General features: G+C 38.8%; 1 protein-coding gene across 2 annotated transcripts in view; it reads right to left on the reverse strand.

Annotated features, from left to right (window-relative positions):
* The window catches only part of EGFLAM (EGF like, fibronectin type III and laminin G domains), a 119,412-nt gene that overhangs the window by 76,187 nt on the left and 22,907 nt on the right, over positions 1-20,318 (reverse strand). For both annotated transcript variants that reach the window (XM_026715848.2, XM_087927371.1), the window contains exon 2: positions 2,390-2,499. In XM_026715848.2, coding sequence (XP_026571633.2) covers positions 2,390-2,499 — 110 coding nt within the window. The remainder of the gene's footprint in view (positions 1-2,389; positions 2,500-20,318) is intronic.

Genomic DNA, 20,318 nt, shown 5'->3' on the forward strand with positions numbered 1-20,318 from the left:
AGGTGACTTGGATTTGATTCACTTGTGGCTACATTGAAATTCTAGGCTCATCCCTCTTTTATTTCTACCCCCAGGTTCTGCCACTCCTTCCCTTACACCTATAAAGTGTAGGAATACCACTGGTTTCAGGTGGGAGATTATTCCAAGGCACTGGGGCAGCTACTGAGAAGGCATGCCTCTGAGATCTCATCAGGTGGCAACTTCATTTCTATCTAGGCAGGTACCTCAGGGAAAGGTTGTCCTCCTGTGACATATAGTGTTTTTAAAGGTGATAGCCAGTACCTTGAATTGCGCCCAGAAAGCAACTGGAAGCCAATGCAGCTCATGCAGCAAAGTTACTCAGGTGAACCATGAGGCTTGCCACTGCATTATGCTTTCATGTCTTCTTGATACTACATTTAGCCCCTCTTCAATTTGCTATAAAATACCTCGTTGCATTTTACTGCCACATTTGTAGTGGTTGCAGCCCTGGATTAACTGTTCAGCAAAGCAAGTATGTTATTATTAGGGCACCAAGGGAAGGGGGGCATTGGATTGTTTTCCCTCCCAGCTATCACACCCTTAATTCTTTCATTGTCACATTGGTCCTTAGTTGATTTTTTTTTTTTTGCAATTGTCCTCATCTGCTGTGTTTGATTTTGATTTGTATTGTTTAAAATTAAAACCTTTCTCTTTCTCAAGGTGAATGAGTCAAGTTTAAAAGTTTGGTTGGAAGATGTCAGCAGATATCACATTGGTTTCGGTCTCATGGCATGAGAGTTTCGCAGTCATTGAGGGGCTCCATTGTTGGGTTGTGCATAGGGCACCCCTTGGTCTCATCCAGTCTGAGCAATTGCATACTTGTTTGAAGCGGATATCCACTGAAAGCCACCCATTGCAGTAGATATCACCTTCTCATTTATACGATAGAGCAAAATGTAGTGGAGCATGTATTTAGCAATGTCTCTGTTGTTGTTCACTCACTAAGTCATGTCCAAATCTTTGTGACCCTATGAACTATAGCATGCCAAGACCCTCTGTCCTCCACTGTGTCCTAGAATTTGTCCAAATTCATGTTCATTGCATAGATGACGCTCTCTAATCATGTTATTCTCTCCCTCCCCTTTCTCCTTTAATCCTTTCCAACAACAGGGTCTTTTCCAACGAGTCCCCTTTCTCATTAGCTGGCCAAAGTATTTGAGCTTCAGATTCAGTATCTGATCTTCCAAAGGATGGTCAGGATTGATTTCCTTTAAGACTGGCTGATTTGATCTCCTTGCAGTCCAAGGGATTCTTAAGAGTCTTCTTCAACAGCAATGAGTATTTTACACTAAATTGTATACCTTTTTTTCAGAGACCTGCTAAAGCTAAAACAAATGAAAAATAAAGTTTCCTTCAGGTCAACTTTAACACCTGAAGTTCCCATGGACCTGCATATTGTTGTCTTGGAAACAGTATAGAAATGGGTTGTTACTGCTATCTTTCTGGATATTTTTTCAACTTCCTGCCATCCTTATGGCTTTGTTAGTCTTTAATGATCTCCCATCTAAGTACTAACTAGGCCTAAATACATTAAACATCAAAATTCAGGCAAGGTTATCCAAGAGTTTCCAGCAATCCCCAAAACTGGGTACATTTCCTTCTCTAGTACCAATGCAGCTACTCTGATATTAATACTCGCCGTTCTCATATGCCTTTCTTCTATAATGTTTATTTAAACATTTATTCTATTATTTAAAATCACTAGGATGAATCGCAGGTGACAGCCCTGGAAAGTACCTTCTTAATTGGTTTTATAAAGATATATATTTTTAAGGAGGAAACTATGAGTAAACCAATCAGTCCCATGGACAGGTAGACTAGGAAACAGAAACTGGTTTGATAATTTATCATAAAATCCAGAGGAAAATATTCATCTTCTTCACAACAATGGAAGTACAAGGGAAGCCAGTTCTTCTGCAAAGAGGAAAAGTTGTTCACCCCTCTTGAGCAAAATTCAACTGAGAATTTTGTAACTAAAGCAATCTAAGGTATGCACTTTAGAATCTAATCAATCTAAGGCAGAGGTCTCCAACCTTGGCAACTTTAAGCCTGGTGGACTTCAAGTCCCAGAATCTCCCAGGCTGGGGAATTCTGGGAGTTGAAGTCCGCCAGGCTTAAAGTTGCCAAGGTTGGAGACCCCTGATCGAAGGCATGCACCTAGTTAGTACTTTTGACCATGTATGGTCAAAAAGATGAAGAAAGTGACCAGGAATATTGGGATTTCTATTGCATAATTAAAGCACCATCTTGACCTTTTGAAACACTCCCACACCCCCTAGTGGATGCTCCTGACTTTGCCCATCTAATTAAAAGTGCTTTTAATGACCTGCATATGTCTGGCAGAAAAATAAAATCAACACATACTTACAGTGTACCCTGTGATGGTGTTTGCATGCTGCTGAGGCATTCTCCATTGAATGCTAAGTGCAGTGCAGTTCAAAGAATCCAGTGTTATGTCCACAGGAGGCCCCAACCTATCTGTTTCAAAAAAAAAAAAAAGACAAAGCATTAAGGAGTTGCAAGAAACAAAAACATCTTCAGTAATATAAAGTGACTACAGATGCACACATGGCTTTTGTTTTTTTTTTCTATGAATGACTTCAAATGGTCAAGCTTTATAGTGTATTAAAACCACACTATGCTGTTTTATTTTCTTCTCTCTTTTATTTTTAAAAAAAAAGGGCATGTCCCACCTGGGTTGGAATTTGCAGGGAAGGAAGCTTAATTGCTACTCCCCGTGCCCTCCTTACGCAAAGATTACCTAACTACAACCTATAAAATAGGGAAAAGGTTGTGAGAACCAGTGAGAAGGATGTTGGTGATAGATAATGGTATATGATTTCGGTGCTATGACTTTGAAAAGATTTTCATGACTAGAGAGAGAAATCTTTACATCTTTGTTTTTAATGAATTGTTATATTAACCCGATTAGAATTGGCATTCTTTTCCTCAACAAAAAGCAATAAAAAAACCTGAAATATACTTTATTTATTGTATTTTTATATCACCCAGTTCAATTGTTCAAACAGCAACAAAAAGCACAAGAGATGTAAAATAAAAATCGAGCAACCTATAATATTTGTTCAAACAAGACGGTTTTCACCAGCTTACAGAAAGTTAGGATGAAGAGTACTGTACCAAACAATCTTCTGGGGGCATGGTCTTATTTATTGTATTTTATTTATTTGTTTGTCAAACATGTACAAGATAACAAGTGCAGATATGAACATAAACATGAACAAAGGAAGTAAATACGGATAAATGGGGAAAGTAAGACAAGGACGGTAGGCACGCTGGTGCACTTATGCACACCCCCTTTAAGGACCTCTTAAGAATGTGGTCAGGTCCACGGTAGACAGTTTGAGATTGAAGCTTTGAGGGTTTGTGGCTATAACAACCAAGTCAGATAGGGCATTCCAGGCATTGACTACTCTGTTGCTGAAGTCGTATTTTCTGCAATCAAGTTTGGAGCACTTTATTTTGAGTTTGTATTGATTGTTTGCCAGTATATTATTGTGGTGGGAGCTGAAGAAGTCATTGACAGACAAGATGTTGTAGCAGACAATTTTGTGTACTATGCTTAGATCGGACTGCAGGCAGCGCAGTTCCAGATTGTCCAAGCCCAAAATTTCAAACCTGGAGGCATAGGGAATTCCATTGTGAGTAGAGGAGTGGAGTACTCCTCTTGAGAAATACCTCTGAAATACCTCCGCTCAATCGTGTTAATGTCCGATATACAGTGTGGGTTCCAGGTGGACAAGCTGTAGATGAAGTTATCACCTTTGAGCTCATGTTCCCTGAATTAGAGAAAAGTATCCTTTCCATATCTCTATGAACAGACCAGAAAGATTCCCCCAGGAGAAGACAATTCCTAAAATAACCCTAGGATCAAGCTGTGTAATGTCAAACCAGAACTCTGAATTGGGCCCAGAAATTTAATGCCCACATTTGCAGGGGCTGGAAAATAGGTCTGATCATGAAGGTAGCAAACGTACTTGACCCTTAGTTGAAACTCTACTCCCCACTGAAAAAAAAAATCATTGGGACCCAATGAAAACTCAAAATGTTCTGCTTTCTAAGAAGTAAACTCTTTGGTTGGGGTTTATTCTCAAACTAGTCTTCCCTCTCCATGAACTCTACAGCGTAAGGCCACTGTGCAAAGCTAAGAACTGTGGGAAATCTGATTCATTTTGTCAATACAGAAAGAGCGTGGTGGTGCAGTGGTGGTTAGAATGCAGTACTGCAGGCTATTTCTGCTGACTGCCGGCTGCCTGCAGTTCAAATCATACCAGGTTCAGGGTTGACTCAAGGTTGACTTCCATCCTTCTGAGGTGGGTAAAATGAGGACCCAGATTATTGGGGGCAATATGCTGACTCAGTAAACTGCTTAGAGAGGGGCTGTAAAGCAATGTGAAGCAGCATGTAAGTCTAAGTGCTATTGCTAAGTGTTAATAAGCTCTCTGGACTGACTTTTAAAGTTCCTCAATAGATACATCTGCCTTAACTTTATATAGAAATGGGGAAGTGTTAGATGGGACAGAAATGAGTGCAACCACATGTTCTAACCAACAAAGATGATGAGGGAACTGGAGGCTAAAACATATAAAGAATAGTTGCTAGAATTGGTTATGTCTAGTTTAATGAAAAGAAGGACTAGGAGTGACACGATAGCAGTGTTCTGATATCTCAGGGGCTGCCACAAAGAAGAGGGAGTCAAGCTATTCTTCAAAGCACTTGAAGGTAGGATAAAAAGCAATGGATGGAAACTAATCAAGGAAAGAAGCAACCTAGAACTAAGAAGAAATTTCCTGACAGTTAGAACAATTAATTAGTGGAACAGCTTGGCTCCAAAAGTTGTGAATTCTCCAATATTGGAAGTTTTTAAGAAGAGATTGGATAATCATTTGTCTGAAGTGGTGTAGGGTTTCCTGCCTAAGCAGGGAGTTGGACTAGAAGACTTCCAAGGTCCCTTCCAACTCTGTTATTCTGTTCTATTCTATTCTATTCTATTCTATTCTATTCTATTCTATTCTATTCTATTCTATTCTATTCTATTATCATTCAGGTGTCTCTGTATGTGCACAGAAATGAAATGAGTTGTTCATTCCTTGCCATGCCCCAAGACATCAGTATGATAAGACTATTCTGCCATCCTTGCTTAAGCCTTCTCAACATGTCTTATGAGACAACATAATTGTTCCAGGCCATTTCCCTGAAATGTTATCGATTCCACAGGCTTCCAAGAATTTGCAGCTAGACCGGTCAGCTTCTTCAATAACTGTCAGTGACTGCTTTTTTGGTTTTTTTTAAAATTCCCCCAACGTCTACTGACTTACTCCATGTCAAAAAACAAAAAAAACACCACCACCAGCACAAATGGCTTTTTAATTCAGAGAGAGAACCTGTTATTTGTGAACAGTAACAGAGGTTTTAATTAACACAACTTTCACTAAGACTGCCTGGGTTCATTCACTGTAGAAGGTTATAATGTGGAGTATTTGGTTCTGGCTCAACATACTTTATGAATCTAATGAACTGTGGTTTATTCAACAGAACATGGATAATCAAGCGCCCGTTTAATGTAATCTATGCATTGCTATTTAGGCAATCACTGGAAGTGTCTTCCAGATTACCACAAAACATAAAGCCACTGTTAAAAACCAAAGACAGATAGTCCCCAACTTACAAGAGTTCACTTAGTGACTGTTTAAAGTTACATCATTTAGAAAAGTGACTTATGAGACCATTTTTCACACTTATGACCATTGCAGCAGCCTCATGTCAGATGCTTGGCAACTGACTCGTATTTATGACCTTTGCCATGTCGTGGGATTATGTGATCACCTTTTATGACCTTCTGACAAGCAAAGTCAATGGGGGAGCCAGATTCAGCTAACACCCGTGCTGCTTACTTAACAAGCGCAGTGATCCACTTAACAAATGGGGCAAGAAAGGTCGCGAAATGGAGCCAAGCTCACTTAACAAATGCAATATAAATTTGGGGCTCAGTTGTGGTCGTAAGTCGAGGACTATCGGCATATTAAAATCAACATTTAAAAAACCAACTATGAAAATCATTAAGCACAGGAAAAGAGCTGTTTTTTAAAAAGGGTGTTTTCATAGTTAAGAAAGAGATGAATTCCTCAAATCAGTCAGAAGTACATTCCAGAGACCTGGGCCAGCTATCTAGAGGCTGAACTATGAGATGGACTTGCAATAACTATCGGCAAATGTCTACTGGTGAACTCAATGGTGAGGGTGATTATACAGGTAGAAACATTCTCTCAAATACCCAGAGCATAAGTCATAGAAGACATTAAAAGTTAATAACTAGTTGTTTGCATTTCTCCCAAAATTAATTGGCAGCCAATAAAATGCAGTTACTTTACTGCACATATAATATGATCTGAGTTTATCCGAGCCCAACTTGTTTGATGTATTTTGCTTCAACTGAAATTTTGGGACTAAACAGAAAGTCCCATGCAATAGCCAAGGTCTCAAGGTTACAAGTGGAGGAACTTCAGATTAAGACCAATATATTTTCTTCTTGGGAGGGACAAAGTTGGCATATCAACTAAAAATAATATGATCCTTCATCCAATCAATTGCAGAGAGATATGTCAGAGGAGCCACATTGTCACCAAAAATGCTACAAAACATAGATTTGAGTGTTTTCAGCATGCTCCTAGAATTTAACTCTTAGCCAAAATTTCACATAGTTATTAAAATGCATTGGAGACAAGATAGAGCCAAAAAGGATATCACATCATAGCTTCAAATGACCAACTGAAATCTACCTGAAATATAGGAATGGACTACTGCAAAACAATGTCTCCTATTTCCAAATTGCTAGTACTGGAAATCCTCTGAGAGATACAAACAACAAAGTTACCAAACGAAGACTGGAATATGTTCATCTTGGATTTTAAACAGTATCACTGCAATCCTATACACAACAACTCTGATCGATCGTGCCTATGGAGGGGAAGCCTATGTGATCAACTATAGTGAAAGGACAGTTTCCCAGCAGCACAGCCAGAGGTGGATGATGGATATGCAAGGAAGAAAATGAGGATAGCCACTACCTAGAATCTTCCAGGGGTATATCTGTTGAGGTATTCCCCATTAGGAGAATAAGTGCACTCAGGGAAACATAGTGAGAGGGATGTTGAGTAACACACGACCAGCATACAGATACACTGAATAGTAAAATGTAGGTTTTACTTCCAGTAAATGGGTAAACAAAGTCCAACAAACAGTCCAAATCATACACGGTTAAAGCGGTTAGTATCAGTCCAGGGATAATCCAAAAACAAAGTCAAGTATCATAAACAAAGTTCAGTGAATGGAGTTTGCTAACAGTTGCAAGACTCACAATAATCCAAGTAGAACAATGATCAGGCAAAATGGCAAAACAGGAAATGCAAGGAAGAAAGAAACCAGGTTTCTGGCTCCATCTTATGGCCGTTGGAGGAACCTCATCCAATCACAATTACAGCATTCTCTTAAAGATACAGTATTAAATTACTATCCTGGTTTATATATTTCCAACCCAACTGTTAGGTGACTATCATTTCTAACAATATCTATTAGGGTAAGAGTAGTAACAGTTTAATCTGGCAAGATTCTGTCAACTGTGTGTCAGCAATTAAAAAACTAAACTATGCCTGAATTGTTCTATGTCATTCTTTGGCTTAGCCATCTTACAAATAAACCCCACTGATTTCCATTATGTTGCAAAACATGTATGTATATTGCAACCTAATGCTGGATTACAAAATGCTTTCTGAATAAATAGCAGTGACTGTTATTATATATCACATAAAGCATAGGTTTTCAAAAGCAGTGCCTAGATTCATACAACATACTAAACCAAAACCAAGCAAGCTATGCTGGGGGCTTAGTGCAAAGTGTGAACTCAGCTACGGGTTTTGTTTTTTTTTTCATTTGTGGATATTTGGAACAATACAACAGCCTGTTGAGGACATGAGCTATTCAACCTGCACTATCTCCCCTACAAGCTTCTCTCACCCACAGTGAACTGAAAATTGTCTCTGTGACTTTGTCAGTTTCTGGAGAACATAAGGGTAGCGGGAGGCAGCTGGCAGGAAGCTGTTTCTCCAACTGACAGACAAAGGTCAGAAGAAACACACAAACAGATGGGGCTTCCAACTGTGAGGCAGGGAGGGTGAAGAAAAACTTGACTACAATGGTCCATGACCTGTTGCACAATTTCACTGCTCCTCCTGTCAAGGGAGCTACCAATACAATGTTTTGACATGTTTAGCAGCAAGCATTTATCATGAGCATTTCCCAACTTGGTTCTTGCCTTCTAAAGTCCGAGCCAATGAATACAGAAGTACTATATTCAATTAACTAAACAAAATCCTTACTTTCTATATACACACACACCTATAAATCATTATCACCCTGGAGGAAAATCTATTATGATCACTAAGAATTGACTTGACACATAATCGAAACATCAATCATGGTCCATAAATTCAAATTTTAACATTGGTTAGTTATTCTTATATGTTGATAACTGCAATGACTCCAATTTCTTGAGACATCCATAACAACAGTTGTCCTAAGACCCACTGAGATCAAATGATATAGAGAGGAAAAGCTCATCTGGACTAGCCAAAACCTCTATGTATTCATGTGTATTCTTCTGATGGACTCTTAAGAATTTTAAAATCTTTTGTACTGCTTTTTTCAGACCTGGATTAATCCTTAACATCTCACATGCATCTGATCAGCCAATTAATCCTATACATCAATTACATTTGCTTATCCAGATGGAGGTTGCCCTTCCGTTTGATTCAGTTGCCCAGTGGTAATTATTTAATTATTGCCATGGATGCTCACCTGTGATGTTATAATATTTCATCTTAAGGCACCTGTGTAGCTGAAGCTAATATATCTTCTTGGTTAATTGCTAGCTATCCTTGCCAAGATCCTCAAAGAAATAATTAATATGGAAGGGAACAAAAACGTGGGCCGTATCCGAAAGTTTTTTATACGCTTCACTAGCATAGAATCAATGGAGCTTGTCCTCTATTTTCCACCTCGGAGGAAGACTAAAGCTGCTCACATCACCTGTTCAAGGGACTGAATGCTCCATTCAGTATGTTACACCTAAAGTAGTTCACCAGTAGTTTTGCAGGTTGACACATGCTTGTTTTTATCAACTGTGACAGTTGATATGCAAAAAAAGAAAACAGTTCCTTTTTAAAATAATAAATCAAGAATACATTAAAACCACAAAAAGAATATATTTTCTTTGCATAACCTTAGTGAGATGGATTCAGAATATAGAATAACAGAGCTAGAAAAGACCAACCGGCATACTGCTTGTATACTTATGGAAGAAAGTTTGAGGTTTTTATGTTTTGTTTGTTTATGTTTGTTTTTAAAAACCAATAAAATTTACAAAAAAAAAAAGACCTTGGAAGTCTTCTAGTCCAACCCCCTGCTCAAGCAGGAGACCCTATACCAGGGATGTCAAACTCAAGGCCCGGGGGCTGGATCCAGTCTACAGGATGCTTATGTCTGGCCCACAGGGTTGCCCTGGAAACAGCAAAGGACTAGCCCGCAGTGCCTCTACCAATGAAAACAGACCTTGGGAGGGCTGCATGTGGCCCTCCCAAGCTTTGTTTTCACTGGCAGAGAGTCGCAGGAGGCCATGGCAGCCAAAAACAGAGCTTGGGAGTCCATTTTTGCTGGCAGAGTGCTCCTGACACAAGTGACGTTGAGCTGGCCACACCTATCCTGCCCCCCCAAGGTCAAACACAACCCCGATGGGGCCCTCAATTAAATCAAGTTTGACACCCCTGTCCTATACTAGTCAAACAAATGGCTGTCCAAACTCTTTCTAGAAAACCTCCAGTGATGGAGCACCCAATAACGTTTTGAGGCAAGTCATTCCACAGATTAATTGTTCTCACTGACAGGAAATTTCTCCTTAATTCTAGGATGGATCTCTCTTTGTTAAGCTTCCATTCACTACTTCTTGTCTTGCCCTCGGGTGCTTTGGAGAATAGGTTGACCCCACTCCTCTATGTGACAGCTCCTCAGTTGTTGGACTACTATCAAGTCACCCCTAGTCCTTCTCTTTCCAGTTCCCCCAATTGTTCATTACATGGTTTAGCCTCCAAGTCCCCTAATCATCTTTGTTGCTCTTTTCTTTATTCTTTCTAGAGTCTAAGTGACATCTGAGATTTATATACATGCTTGCTTGTTTTCTGCCATCATCATAGTGAACAGAAGGGTACAAATAAATTAAAATGTTGCATTCATACTATATTTCCTACTGAAATTAAGATGACATAGTATTTCCTCAAATTTATCCTTAAAATCCTGTATGGTAGACTAAGTAGAGAGATTGCCATGGGCTTGGTCACCCAGAGAACTTTGTCTCAACTCTAAATCTAATATGCTTACTACAAAATTATGTGGTTGATTTACCAGAGGAATCAGCTGCATAGTATTGGCCTACCTAGACTGAATTTTGCATGGATAGGTAGTCTATTTAGGTAGCTTATTCAAGCAAAGACTGTGCATATGAACTTATTTCCCTCTTCAAATTAAGGAACAAACATCTTCTCTCTAAGTGTGTTTTCCAGTATAAAATTAAAGGGTTCAGTTCTCTTCCAAATTTAGCATAAAGAAATCTTGTTACAAAATTTGACCTTTGGGAATATCTCTAAAACTTTCATTAGCTATGGCAGAACATTCTTGTTCCTTGGTATATTCTGGAATTAAAGAATCAAGAGCAGAACTTACTGTTAAGTTGGAAGACTTTCTATCATTTTTTCCCAGACAAAAAAGAAAAAGAAAAAAGATAAGTGAAAGATGTGTATTTTCTCTAAAGGAATTTAAACCAAAGGCATATAATATGCAATCAGGGTGCAACAACAATTTTCCAAGTAAACTAATTTGTGCATTAATTGATGTTTCTATATATGCACACTGACTTTTATGTTGGGGAAGCAAACAATATTGCTGATCTTAGTTGTTGTGATGGAGGCGAAAAGCTGTAAAAAAGGGGTTTTCAACCAATTCTGACAAAAATGCCAGGTGAGAGGAAGTTATCTTAAAGGTCATTTCAGAAAATGCGAGACAAGCTTCCATCAAGTTTGCTCTTGTCATTTTCACAAACATTTGATCTGCAGCTAAGCACAAAACTGAACAGCCTAAAATACTTGCCAGTATTGATCAGCAACAAGATGTTAGGAGGTTAGAAAAAAGCAAACAGGGAAATGTCATTCAGGATTTCCAAACAATTCGTTTGACTGTTTTCTACTATGGAAAAATTGGGAGAAGGACAAAGAAAATGCAATTGCTTGGTTGGATTCAAACTTCACAAATTTTTATGCAAATGTTAGCAAATAAATTCACACTGGGGGGGGGGGGAGAAGCATTCATATAAAGCATGTGGGCAGCCTTACCAGCTACAATGATCTTCTGTACAATACATTGTGTGAACCGCAACCCAATATGCAGCCACCCTGCGATCTGCCAATCATCTGAATAACAAACTGCCATCATTGCTTTCAATACCAAAGAATGAAGCAGAGCAGCCCCATGAAAATGTGGTGATTTGAAGCAGGCCGGCTGCTATGGAGAAAATGAGAGTCTCTTGTTCCAATAAGTCTGAAGGTGAATAAGGATATGAATGGTTTATGTATAATAAAGTTTACATAAATGCATATATCCCAGTCTCCAGCATTGATCCGGCATGACTAAGATACAGCACTGAGGGCCAAAACAACTGAGCTGCATCTCTATACAGAAGCCAGAAAAGATCCTTCATTTAGATAGATTTACACATTCTTTGGGTCTGCTAAAGAGGAGAACTATGCATCTTGCTTTTCCAGAGAATAGCAATAGCACTTAGAGTTATATACCGTTTCATAGTGCTTTACAGCCCTCTCTGAGCAGTTTACAGAGTCAGCATATTGCCCCCAACAGTCTGGGTCCTCATTTTACCCACCTCAGAAGGATGGAAGGCTGAGTCAACCTTGAGCCGGTGAGACTCGAACTGCTGAACTGTAGTCAGCAGAAATAGCCTGCAGTACTGCATTCTAACCACTGCGCCACCATGGTCTTCTATTCCCTATTAATCTGCCTAACTCTAGAGCAGCCTATTTCAGCGAGGGTCTCTCCAGATGTTTTGGAGAAGAATAAATGAATCATAGAATCAGACAGCTGAAAAGAGGTTCAAGTAGACTTTGACTTACAACCATTCATTTAGTAACTGTTCAAAGTTACCACAGCACTGAAAAAAAGCTAGTTTATAACCGGTTTTCACACTTATGACCTTGACAGCATCCCCAAGGATCATGTCATCACCATTTGTAACCTTCCCAGTCAGTTTCCAACAAGCAAAGTCAATGGGGGAAGCCAGATTGGCTTAACAACCACATAATTCACTTAACAACTGCAGTGATTCATTTAACAACAAAAGGTTGTAAAATGAGGCACAACTTATTTAACATCTCTCTTGCTTAGCAATGGAAATTTTGAGCTCAATTGCAGTTGTAAGTCAAGGACTACCTGTATTTAGATCTAGACCAATCTATCGCTCAGTGTGAAAATCCAAATTCAGACCTCCTAAAACAGGGGTGTTAAACTCATGGTCCACAGCCTGGATACATCATGCGCTAGCCACACCCACCCCTCTTTTAGCAAAGGGGAGAAAGTCGCGATACGCCACATGTTGACATGACGACATGAGTTTGACACCCCTGTCCTAGAAAGATGCTGTTAGATTTCTGCTTGAATATTTCTAATATTTATTTATTCATCTAACACTTAAGGCTACCAAACTCCCTACCAAACTCCACAAGTTAACTTTTAATATTCAGTGAATTCACTTCTTTAATATAAATCTTTTATATTGTTGTTTTTATGAAACTGTAAGTTGCCCAGAGTCCCTCAATGGAAATAGCCAGCATAAAAATTTAATTAATAAATAAATAAATTTAAAAGTCCAACACATTTCTGAGTGGCTGGTTTCAGTGTTAACATTCTCATACTGTTTAAAAAGTATATTCTTTTAAATGTTTCCTTAGAATCTAACTTCTTGTGATATAAAATCATTACATAGTCCTTGAGAGAAAACAACTTTGAGTTTCTTTCAGGGATTTCAGATGTTATAACTATCTTCATTTAGTCACAAGTCATAGTTAATGTTTCTGGAAGGATCTTATTGATTTATTGATATATATATTTATATTGATTGATATATTGATATATTGATTGATATATACATTTATCCCAGGTGTAAACACCAACAAAACAATAAAAAAATAAAAACAGGCTTTTTCTCTAAATTTGATCGATATCAGAAACAGGTTTTAAAAGAAGCAGCTGAAAAATTAAAAGCTTATTTAAAGGATTTTTTTAAATTAGGATCTTCTTTAGAGCTACCTTGAAAATTCTGATTGCTCAATACCTAAAAGTGTAACTGCCTAATTGGAAGATCAAAGGATCCTATTTCCAGAAATAATTATAAAATTGCAATTTTTTATTAATGACAATTTTACAAATTGTTCAATTAAGAAATAGGGGAATCAACCCGCATGGTTTACTTTTTTTTAAAAAAGGCACATTTTAGATCCTAAAATTCAAGCAATCCAGATAAGTATACCTATGTTTCAAATGTATTCCTAAAAGTAAAAGAAAAAAGATAACATGGTTTTCATTCTTAAATCTGAAGTAAAATCCATTAATTCATGGGAAAGCCTTTGGAAATATGAGAGAAAAAAGAAAACATGCAGGCAGACTACTTGGTTGACGTGTGTAGCTAATGCAACACGATATACCAAAACAAAATATTATTGCAAGTATGCACTGTAGTTCACAAACCATGATTTATAGCTGTGTTTCTCAACCTTGACAACTTTAAGATGTGTGGACTTCAACTTCCAGAATTCATCTGGCCAAAATACCAGCTGGGGACTTGTGGGAGTTGAAGTCCATGCATTTTAAAGTTGTCAAGGTTGAGAAACACTGGCTTATAGAGTAGTATGCTTTCTGAATATTGCCTACCATGATTTATTAAAACCATGGTTGTGCTTAGTATCATATGCAGACCCAGCCACTGATTCCTCTAGGTCAGGGGTCTGCAACCTTAAACTCTCAAAGAGCCATTTGAACCCATTTCCCACAGAAAACACCAGGAGCCACAAAACCTGGGTGGGCATGGCCAACTCAGTGTCACTCCCACCTAGTCACATGACCACCACCCAGGTTTTGTGGTTCTGGTGTTTTCTGTGGGAAATGGGTCTTGCTTCCCCCTTCTCATTTCTGTTCTTTGTGTTTTATCTTCTCAGGCCAAGCAAAGAATGACTCAGAAGGGAAGGTGAGGGGCGGGGCCAGCCAGTGGTTGGATCACCCAACAGGGAGTCACAGCACAGGGTCCAAAGAGCCTCATGCGGCTGCAGAGCCTCAGGTTGCTGACACCCGCTCTAGGCACTGAAGTGCTTTTCGTATTTTTAACCCCAAATGCTCATGTGATATTCTCAGAAAGATCTGGATGAAAGAAACAGTCAGGAAAGACTAAGATGACAAGAGGAACAGGGAGATTAAAAAAGAAAAAGAGGCCAAAATGGGGGGGGGAAGATGACATTTTCCTCTTATTTGTGAAATCCATACTTTCTCAATCCAATAAGGCAATCTCCTTCCCCCTGCCAATTGTCTCAGAACTAGGTATTTTAAAGGTGATGGTGATCAGCCAGGGTGAAATTGTTGACTTGAAAAGATGATTGGATAGTTTTATTGTGTGTGCAACTAGAAAGTGTGCAATAAGCAGCGAATGTTTTAACCTTTCATACAACTTGAAGTCCTTTAATTATATTGCTATCCTTGAAAAGGTTCTGTAGCAGGAAGTCTTCAAATGTCATACAGTTTGGGGAGAACAATTCAACCCCCATTTTAAACCCAGGAAGTATCTCTGTGTAAGTCTCCCAGAACCTGAACACAATCACATCAAACATACAAACAGAGTATCCAACTCAAATCTGATTTCTACAATTTGCCATTGCTATATTTGTCTGTTGCATTATTAAATTCCTAGAGTTTTACCCATCAGTATTTTGTGTTTATAAACGCATATTTATCCAATAATATTGCTGGTAAGTTTTGGATAAAAAAGATAACTGAATGTTTTACTATAAGAGTCTTGGCTATATGCCTTTGATCTTTCATTGTTTGTACTGAATATGAAAACAAGACATGAACCTCCACTGTGTGTTATTTTGAGGCAATAAATTTAATCCATAAGAATTCTTAGTGTTCTTGAAATACAACATATAGCAGGAGATTTTTCAAATAGCCACGAGGATTTTCAAATTTTAAAAATGTTTGGTTTTTTAAAAAATAATAATAATTAGAACTTAAACTTCATTTTACAATGTGTATTGCCTTTCCATGGTGCATATAGACATTGTTTAGCAATGTTTAGATGTTTTCCTTGTTTTATTTATTTATTAACAATTACAGGGGAAACTCAAAAAATTAGAATATCATGCAAAAGTTCATTTATTTCAGTAATGCAACTTAAAAGGTGAAACTAATATATGAGATAGACTCATTACATGCAAAGCAAGATAGTTCAAGCCGTGATTTGTCATAACTGTGATGATGATGGCTTACAGCTCATGAAAATCCCAAATCCACAATCTCAGAAAATTAGAATATTACAGGCAATCAATAAAACAAGGATTGTACATAGAACAATATCGGACCTCTGACAAGTATAAGCATGCATATGTACTCAGTACTTGGTTTGGGCCCTTTTGCAGCAATTACTGCCTCAGTGCGGCGTGGCATGGAAGCTATCAGCCTGTGGCACTGCTGAGGTGTTATGGAAGACTGGGATGCTTCAATAGTGGCCTTCAGCTCTTCTGCATTGTTCAGTCTCATGTTTCTCATCTTTCTCTTGGCAACACCCCATAGATTCTCTATGGGGTTCAGGTCAGGCGAGTTGTTGGCCAATCAAGCACAGTAATCCCACAGTCATTGAACCAGGTTTTGGTGCTTTTGGCAGTGTGGGCAGGTACCAAGTCCTGCTGGAAAATGAAGCCAGCATTCCCATAAAGCTCATCTGCGGAAGGAAGCATGAAGAGCTCCAAAATCTCCTGGTTCTACCTGGCTGTGTTGACCTTGGATTTAATGAAGCACAGTGGACCAACACCAGCAGATGACATGGCTCCCCAAATCAACACAGACTGTGGAAACTTCACACTGGAGTTCAAGTGTCTTGCAGTGTGTGCCTCTCCATTCTTCCTCCAGACTCTGGGTCCTTGGTTTCCAAATAAGATGGAAAAAGTTGCTCAGGAAAGAGGACTTTGGACCACTGAGCAACAGACTAGTTCTGTGTTTCTTTATCCCAGGTAAGATGCTTCTGATGTTGTTTGTTGTTCAGGAGCTGCTTGACAAGAGGAATATGACATTTGAAGCCCATGTCCAGGATCTGTCTGTGTGTGATGGCTCTTGATGCATTGACTCCAGCCTCAGTCCACTCCTGGTGAAAATCCCCAACACTTTTGAATGGCCTCTTCCTGACAATCCTCTCCAGGCTGCAGTCATCCCTGCTGCTTGTGCACCTTTTTCTTCCACACTTTTCCCTTCCACCTAACTTTCTATTAATGTGCTTTGATACAGCACTTTGGGAACATCCAACTTCTTTTGCAATTACCTTTTGAGGCTTTCTCTCCTTATGGAGGGTGTCAATGATGGTTTTCAGCACAACTGTCAGGTCAGCAGTCTTTCCCATGATTGTGCTCCCTACTGAACCAGACAGAGAGACCATTTAAAGGCTCAGGAACCCTTTGCAGGTGTTATGGCTTAATTAGCTGATTAGAGTGGGACACTTTGAGCCTAGAATATTGAATCTTTTCACAATATTCTAATTTTCTGAGATTGTGGATTTGGGGTTTGCATGAGCTATAAGCCATAATCATCTCAATTATGACAAATCATGGCTTGAACTATCTTGCTTTGCATGTAATGAGTCTATCTCATATATTAGTTTCACCGTTTAAGTTGCATTACTGAAATAAATGAACTTTTGCATGATATTCTAATTTTTCGAGTTTCACCTGTATGCCAAACCATAGCTTATGCTATAGTTTGTATGATTTTGGCCTATGGATAATCTACCCATTTCAGATCATTTCTAATTCTGATTTTTTTTACCAAGTATTTTGTGTCAGTACACATGCACTAATTGGTGTACACAACAGCAATACATTAGCTAACAGAGAGATCCTAAAAGTTGTGTATGAAAATAGTAAGTCATAAGTTGGCGATCATTACATACTTTTTTCCCCCAGTGAATGGAAATAACAGAAAGACCAGGGATGAGTTTTGGAGAAAATTATGCAATGTAATGAAATGAGTGGTTGGGAAGGAATGGAGAAAGTACAGAAGAAATTATTGGGCATTTGGAGATCCAAGAATAAATGTGAATACTTTGTTGAGTAACTGCTTAGAAAAAAAACTTACAAATATTGTGGTTTAAACCTAAAGATTTCTAACATAAAACAGAACTGCTGCAAAAAAGGAAGATAAGAGGAAAACAGCAATATGTAAAAAAAACCCTGCAATGTATGCAGTGTACAAAGGAATCAGGAAAATGACAAAGGAGTCAGGAAAATGCAGGGTGGTTTTGATAAATAAAGCATGAAGATATGGAAAAAATAGGGATGGAACAGAATATAGTATTAAGGAAATGGGTGGAAAAATGTTGCATTAAAAAAAAATAAAGTGTCAGATAATGAATTGGGTCGTTTTTCTTTTTTTCTTCCTTTCTTTACAGTAGAAACGTTCAAACCCCAACCTACGAAGCAATTTAACCTAACCCCAGCAGCCTGACTAAACTCTAATTAAGTCATCATAAAAGAATGTTGCCAGTGGATTTACTGTGGGGAAAAGAAAACAATCTTCTAAACTGCTGAGAAACATGGAGACCTACATTATGAATGTGACATCTCTTTCTCTGGGTTTTGTATAAAAAGCTGTGGTTCCACCACAGCTAAGCCCTCTTTGCCAGAGGTGAAGAATTTATTACAAAAATTTTCAGGAGGGAATATATTGGGAAAATCAAGCATCTTTATGACTTCCAATATGCCATCTAAAACTCAGAACAGCTCCTGATAATTTGGGTCTCCTAGTGTGCTGTCCCACTCACACACACATAATAATAGTTCAGTGGGTTTATTAATATTCCCCAGCAATCCCTTTCACTAAAACCCCAAAATTGTCCCAATTAAGTCCATATATATAGTAACAATAAACCTTGGTTCACAGCTAAACTTAAGCAGCTACGTTGTTCCAAAGAGGAAGCCTACAGAAAAGGTGACAGAATGCTATATCACCAGGCCAGAGACATATTAACAAGAGAGGTCAGAGCAGCAAAAAGAAGCTACTCTTAAAAGTTAAAGAATCAGTTCTCAACAAATGAACCAGAAAACATGTGGAAAACTCTTAAAAACATCACTGGCTTCAGCAAACCTCCTCCCCAGGCAGAAGGAAATCAACAACTAGCAGATGACCTGAATGTGTTTTACTGCAGGTTTGAAAAGAAACGACAGCCACCTATCTCCACAACCCACATCTCAAACACACCAACAACAGCCAAGCCTCCTACAACTGGCCCCAACTCATTGGGCTCACAACCTCTGGTGATCACAGAAAAAGAAGTGCAAGATCTATTACACAGACAGAAGCCAGGAAAAGCATCAGGGCCAGACAAGATAACTCCTTCTTGCTTAAAAGTCTGTGCTGACCAATTGGCCCCCATCTTCACCCAAAACTTCAATAGATCACTAGAGATGTGCTGTGTTCCTTCCTGCTTCAAACGTTCTACCATCATCCCAGTGCCAAAGAAGCCCTCCATCAAGAAACTGAATGACTACAGACCAGTTGCTCTAACATCTGTAGTTATGAAAATCTTTGAAAGGCTTGGGCTGTCCCACCTGAAAACCATCACAGATCTGCTGTTAGATCCCATGCAGTTTGCATACCAAGCAAATAGATCGACAGATGATGCTGTTAACATGGCTCTGCATTACATCCTACAACACCTTGAATCTCCAAATACCTATGCAAGGGTCCTCTTTGTAGACTTCAGTTCAGCATTCAATAACATTCCAGACACTCTTCTAAGTAAATTAAACCAACTAGCGATACCTGAACATGCTTGTAAGTAGATCATAAGCTTCCTAACAGACAGGAAGCAGCAGGTGACGCTAGGTGGAATCACATCCGATACCTGTACAAACAGCATAGCGCCCCCCCCCCAAGGCTGCGTGCTATCTCTACTTCTCCCTATATACTGATGACTGCATCTCAGATGGTCCATCTGTTAAAATACTGAAGTTTGCTGATTACACAACAGTGATTGGTCTCATTCGAAACAACGATGAATCTGCATACAGACAGGAGGTTATACAACTTGCCTCATGGTGTAACCAGAACAATCTGGAACTGAACACACTCAAGACCCTAGAAATGGTGGTAGACTTTAGAAGAAACCCTCCCATACTATCACTTTCTTATGATACTAGACAACACAGTATCAACAGTAAAGACCTTCAAATTTCTAAGTTCCCACTAAGTTTAATGACCTAAAATGGACACCTAACATCAAAAATGTCATCAAAAAAGCACAACAAAGAATGTTCTTTCTGCGCCAACTCAGAAAGCTCAAACTGCCCAAGGAGTTGCTGATATAGTTCTACAGAGGAATTATTGAGTCTATCATCTGCACCTCTATAACTGTCTGGTTTGGTTCTGCAACCCAACAGGAAAGATACAGATTTCAGAGGATAATTAGGACTGCAGAAAAAACAATTACTACCCACCTGCCTTCAATTGAGGACCTGTATACTGCACGAGTCAAAAAGAGGGCTGTGAAAATATTTACAGACCCCTCACATCCTGGACATAAACTGTTTCAACTCCTTCCCTCAAAACAACGCTATAGAGCACTGCACACCAGAACAACTAGACACAAGAACAGTTTTTTTCCCGAAAGCCATCACTCTGCTAAACAAATAAGTTCCTCAACACTGTTCAACTATTTACAAAGTGTACACTACTATTACTGTTAATCTTCTCATCACTCCTTATCACCCATCCCCTCCCACTTGTGATTGTAGGACTGTAACTTTGTTGCTTGTATCCGTACAATTTATATTGACTGTTTCCTAGTATGATTTGATTGTTGATTGTACCCTATGACTATCATTAAGTGTTGTACGTTATGATTCTTGATTCTTAAT

Source organism: Pseudonaja textilis, chromosome 2 (assembly GCF_049901715.1).
Source record: "Pseudonaja textilis isolate UNSWEBS1 chromosome 2, rPseTex1.2, whole genome shotgun sequence".
Classification (NCBI taxonomy): Eukaryota; Metazoa; Chordata; class Lepidosauria; order Squamata; family Elapidae; genus Pseudonaja; species Pseudonaja textilis.